The following is a 6,000-nucleotide window of genomic DNA, read 5'->3' as shown; positions in this document are numbered from 1 at the left end:
TCACACACAAATAAAGAAAATATGTTATGTGGACATGTGTCCGGAAACGCTTACTTTCCATGTTAGAGCTCATTTTATTACTTCTCTTCAAATCACATTAATCATGGTATGGAAACACACAGCAACAGAACGTACCAGAGTGACTTCAAACACTTTGTTACAGGAAATGTTCAAAATGTCCCCCGTTAGCGAGGATGCATGCATCCACCATCCGTCGCATGGAATCCCTGACGAGCTGATGCAGCCCTGGAGAATCACAGCCGTCCACAATACGAGCACGAAGAGTCTCTACATTTGGTACCGGGGTTGCGTAGACAAGAGCTTTCAAATGCCCCCATAAATGAAAGTCAAGAGGGTTGAGGTCAGGAGAGCGTGAAGGCCATGGAATAGGTCCGCCTCTACCAATCCATCGGTCACCGAATCTGTTGTTGAGAAGCGTACGAACACTACGACTGAAATGTGCAGGAGCTCCATCGTGCGTGAACCACATGTTGTGTCGTACATGTAAAGGCACATGTTCTAGCAGCACAGGTAGAGTATCCCGTATGAAATCATGATAACGTGCTCCATTGAGTGTAGGTGGAATAACATGGGGCCCAATCAAGACATCACCAACAATGCCTGTCCAAACGTTCACAGAAAATCTGTGTTGATGACGTGATTGCACAATTGCGTGCGGATTCTCGTCAGCTCACACATGTTGATTGTGAAAATTTACAATTTGATCACGTTGGAATGAAGCCTCATCCGTAAAGAGAACATTTGCACTGAAATGAGGATTGACACATTGTTGGATGAACCATTCTTAGAAGTGTACCCGTGGAGGCCAATCAGCTGCTGATAGTGCCTGCACACGCTGTACATGGTACGGAAACAACTGGTTCTCCCGTAGCACACTCCATACAGTGACGTGGTCAATGTTACCTTGTACAGCAGCAACTTCTCTGACGCTGACATTAGGGTTATCGTCAACTGCACGAAGAATTGCCTCGTCCATTGCAGGTGTCCTCGTCGTTCTAGGTCTTCCCCAGTCGCGAGTCATAGGCTGGAATGTTCCGTGCTCCCTAAGACGCCGATCAATTGCTTCGAACGTCTTCGTTCTGGAAATGTGTCTCGATACAAACGTACCTCGCCCGTGCTAAACCATACATCAAATGGGCATCTGCCAACTCCGCATTTGTAAACATTGCACCGACTGCAAAACCACGTTCGTGATGAACACTAACCTGTTGATGCTACGTACTGATGTGCTTGATGCTAGTACTGTAGAGCAATGAGTCACATGTCAACACAAGCACCGAAGTCAACATTATCTTCCTTCAATTGGGCCAACTGGCGGTGAATCGAGGAAGTACAGTATATACTGACGAAAATAAAATGAGCTCTAACATGGAAATTAAGCTTTTTCGGACACATGTCCACATAACATCTTTTCTTTATTTGTGTGTGAGGAATGTTTCCTGAAAGTTTGGCCGTACGTTTTTGTAACACCCTGTATACCACCCTCTACGGACTCGCGGCCAAGCTGAGTAATAACAGTATCAGTTTAGAAGCGAGGGGATCTCGCAAAGGCTGTGATCGTTCTCTCCCGTTCTCTTTCGTTCCAACCAGTGTAAACAATTGTTCGCAGATATAAGCGAATGCTAGTGAACGCTGGCAAACTGTGTACGAATGCTCGTTCGCTTCCACTTGCTCCGGTGAGAACGAGGCTTCCCAGGACGCCCGTTAAGTACCGTAGCCGTGACGCTTGTGACGCGACTGAATGAATTACAGGCAGCCCCCGTACGTCGGGCACCAGAATGGATCCGGAGAGCGCAGCGGGGCGCGCGGCGGCGCGGCGCCAGGCGGGGCGGGCGGGCGCGGCCGCGGGCCGCACGTCGGGGCGCGCGTCGCCGCTGGCGTCGTCCAGCCAGCACAGCCAGCACGCCGCGGCGTTGTCGCTGCCCGCCGTCGACGCCGCCGCCGTCGCCGACCGGCTGAGCGCGCGCGCCACCGCCTCCGCCGCCGCCGCCGTCTCCTTCGCGGCCTCCGACAACGCCGCCGACCGGCCGCCGCCGCCGTCGCCGCCGCTGCCGCCGCCCGACGCCGTCGCCACCCCGCGGACGATGCGAGAGCGCGCCAGGTGGCTAAAACAGTTTCATTTACCCACTATACGTGAACCACAGACATACCAGCTGCTGACACACAATGCGGTGGAACTCAATTTTTCTCAGTTTGAGAAATGAAAGGTTTTGCGTTGCGTTTAATGTATATTCGTGCTTTACAGTAATTCGTGATTCATTAGATCAAATGTGCAAATGAATTATACTACTGGCCATTAAAATTGCTACACCAAGAAGAAATGCATATGATAAACGGGTATTCATTGAACAAATATATTATACTAGAACTGACATTTTTTGTTGTGGTCTTCAGTCCTGAGACTGGTTTGATGGAGCTCTCCATGCTACCCTATCCTGTGCGAGCTTCTTCATCTCCCAGTACTTACTGCAACCCACATCTTTCTGAATCTGCTTAGTGTATTCATCTCTTTACCCTCCACGCTGCCCTCCAATGCTAAATTTGTGATCCCTTGATGCCTCAGAACATGTCCTACTAACCGGTCCCTTCTTTTTGTCAAGTTGTGCCACATACTCCTCTTCTCCCCAATTCTCTTCAATACTTCATCATTAGTTATGTGATCTACCCATCTAATCTTCAGCATTCTTCTGTAGCACCACATTTCGAAAGCTTCTATTCTCTTCTTGTCCAAACTACTTATCGTCCATGTTTCACTTCCATACATGGCTACACTCCATACAAATACTTTCAGAAACGACTTCCTGACACTTAAATCTATACTTGATATTAACAAATTTCTCTTCTTCAGAAACGCTTTCCTTGCCATTGCCAGTACATTTTATATCCTCTCTACTTCGACCATCATCAGTTATTTTGCTCCCCAAATAGCAAAACTCCATTACTACTTTAAGTGTCTCATTTCCGAATCTAATTCCCTCAGCATCACCCGACTTAATTTGACTACATTCCATTATCCTCGTTTTGCTTTTGTTGATGTTCATCTTATATCCTCCTTTCAAGACACTGTCCATTCCGTTCAACTGCTCTTCCAAGTCCTTTCCTGTCTCTGATAGAATTACAATGTCATCGGCGAACCTCAAAGTTTTTATTTCTTCTCCATGGATATTAATACCTACTCCGAATTTTTCTTTTCTTTCCTTCACTGCTTGCTCAATATACAGATTGAATAACATCGGGGAGAGGCTACAACCCTGTCTCACTCGCTTCCCAACCACTGCTTCGCTTTCATACCCCTCGAGTCTTATAACTGCCATCTGGTTTCTGTACAAATTGTAAATAGCCTTTCGCTGCCACCTTTAGAATTTGAAAGAGAGTATTCCAATCAATATTGTCAAAAGCTTTCTCTAAGTCTAGAAATGCTAGAAACGTAGGTTTGCCTTTCCTTAATCTATTGGCTCTGAGCACTATGGGACTCAACTGCTGAGGTCATAAGTCCCCTAGAACTTAGAACTACTTAAACCTAACTAACCTAAGGACATCACACACATCCATGCCCGAGGCAGGATTCGAACCTACGACCGTAGCGGTCGCGCGGTTCCAGACTGTAGCGCCAGAACCGCTCGGCCACCAGCGGCCGGCTGCTTAATCTATTTTCTAAGATAAGTCGTAAGGTCAGTATTGCCTCACGTGTTCCAATATTCCTACGGAATCCAAACTGCTCTTCCCCGAGATCGGCTTCTACCAGTTTTTCCATTAGTCTGTAAAGAATTCGCGTTAGTATTTTGCAGCTGTGACTTATTAAACTGACAGCTCGGTAATTTTCACATCTGTCAACACCTGCTTTCTTTGGGATTGGAATTATTATATTCTTCTTGAAGTCTGAGGGTATTTCGCCTGTCTCATACATCTTGCTCACCAGATGGTAGAGTTTTGTCATGACTGGCTCTCCCAAGGCCATCAGTAGTTCTAATGGAATGTTGTCTACTCCCGGGGCCTTGTTTTGACTCAGGTCTTTCAGTGTTCTGTCAAACTCTTCACACAGTATCGTATCTCCCATTTCGTCTTCATCTACATCCTCTTCCATTTCCATAATATTGTCCTCAAGTACATCGCCCTTGTGTAGACCCTCTATATACTCCTTCCACCTTTCTGCTTTCCCTTCTTTGCATAGAACTGGGTTTCCATCTGAGCTCTTGATATTCATATAAGAGGTTCTCTTTTCTCCAACGGTCTCTTTAATTTTCCTGTAGGCATTATCTATCTTACCCCTAGTGAGATAAGCCTTTACATCCTTACATTTGTCCTCTAGCCATCCCTGCTTAGCCATTTTGCACTTCCTGTCGATCTCATTTTTGAGACGTCTCTATTCCTTTTTGCCTGCTTCATTTACTGCATTTTTATATTTTCTCCTTTCATCAATTAAGTTCAATATTTCTTCTGTTACCCAAGGATTTCTACTAGCCCTCATCTCTTTACCTACATGATCCTCTGCTGTCTTCACTACTTCATCCCTCAGAGCTACCCATTCTTCTTCTACTGTACTTCTTTCCCCCATTCCTGTCAATTGTTCCCTTATGCTCTCCCTGAAACTCTGTACAACCTCTGGTTCTTTCAGTTTATCCAGGTCCCATCTCCTTAAATTCCCACCTTTTTGCAGTTTCTTCAGTTTCAATCTGCAGTTCATAACCAATAGATTGTGGTCAGAATCCACATCTGCCCCTGGAAATGTCTTACAATTTAAAACCTGGTTCCTAAATCTCTTTCTTACCATTATATAATCTATCTGATACCTTTTAGTATCTCCAGGATTCTTCCATGTATACAACCTTCTTTCATGATTCTTGAACCAAGTGTTAGCTATGATTAAGTTATGCTCTGTGCAAAACTCTACCAGGCGGCTTCCTCTTTCATTTCTTAGCCCCAATCCATATTCACCTACTACACTGCTGGCCACCGTAAATGCAACACCCTGAAGGAAGCATCCGAATCAAGTGAAATTTACACCATGAGTTTGCAGCGATGAGATATGCAACTGATTAGAATTTCAGCGCATTAGAATTTATTTGTAAAACATAAACATAATGTGGTAAAGTAAATTGAGTCTTCACTTACTGCTCCCACTATGCACTTTTCTCTCACAAACTGAGTTAATAAAACTGCGTTATTTTTATGTCATCTCGTTGTCTCTTTAGGCTTGTACCGGGGGAGCGAGAAGGGGCTGTTGTTCAGTGTCTGGCATTCTCTTCCTATATCACAAACTGGATGCATACATTAACTGGGTTATTTATTCATAAGAACAGAAAGTTACTTAAGATAGTCGTTGTGGTACAAGCTCTCTGTAATAGTCAATGTTAGCCTCACTGTTGGTGAAGTACAAAGTTCGCTATGTACCCTATTCTGGTCGCTGTGTGCTGCCTGTCTCTGAGCTAGCGGCGGAGCTAACTGCTACTGCCACTCCCACTGGGCTGCAACTCATGACAGAGTGGAACTCACTCCATGCGACAGACTGGCCATCCGGTCCACGGCGGTGATCTAAATACTGGCGGCCGAGAGGGCGTTGGCGGTGCATTTCTTGTGTGTCTGTTATTGGCCTCTATCGATCTTCTCACAACCTCCTTGCTGCCTGGTGTGCTGGCGCCAGCTTACGCCAGCAGAGTTATTGTTGTTAATTACTAGAGTGCTGCCAATTGAGCCTGTCTAATAGTTCTGCAGTGCATTCATCTACGGATTGTAAATAAATTGTTCTTTCTAAATGTCGAAATTTCTTAAAGTGTAATTCTTGTCATGCTGATGTTTCGAGAGGATTTATAATGGTGCATGTCTGTTTACTCAGTTTCACCGTCCACGTCATCTTTCTCTGCTAAAGGGTCAACGTGTCTAGGTCCAGATTCCTAAGCTGAACTCGTAGTTGTCAGTTGGCTGAAGAGGCATGGTACACCAGAGGCATGCACGGGAGAAGTGTCATCGTGTCTCTTCTTT

General features: G+C 45.5%; 1 protein-coding gene across 1 annotated transcript in view; it reads left to right on the top strand.

Moving 5' to 3' along the window:
* Window positions 1-2,090: 2,090 nt before the first annotated feature.
* The window catches only part of LOC126259946 (uncharacterized), a 90,551-nt gene continuing 86,641 nt past the window's right edge, over window positions 2,091-6,000 (top strand). The window contains exon 1 of the mRNA XM_049957049.1: window positions 2,091-2,122. Within this exon, the coding sequence (XP_049813006.1) occupies window positions 2,106-2,122 (17 nt within the window). The 5' untranslated portion in view covers window positions 2,091-2,105. The remainder of the gene's footprint in view (window positions 2,123-6,000) is intronic.

The sequence above is a fragment of the Schistocerca nitens genome, chromosome 5 (assembly GCF_023898315.1).
Source record: "Schistocerca nitens isolate TAMUIC-IGC-003100 chromosome 5, iqSchNite1.1, whole genome shotgun sequence".
Lineage (NCBI taxonomy): Eukaryota > Metazoa > Arthropoda > Insecta > Orthoptera > Acrididae > Schistocerca > Schistocerca nitens.
The sequence above is the reverse complement of the archived record's forward strand: the minus strand, read 5'-3'. Positions and strand labels throughout refer to the sequence as shown.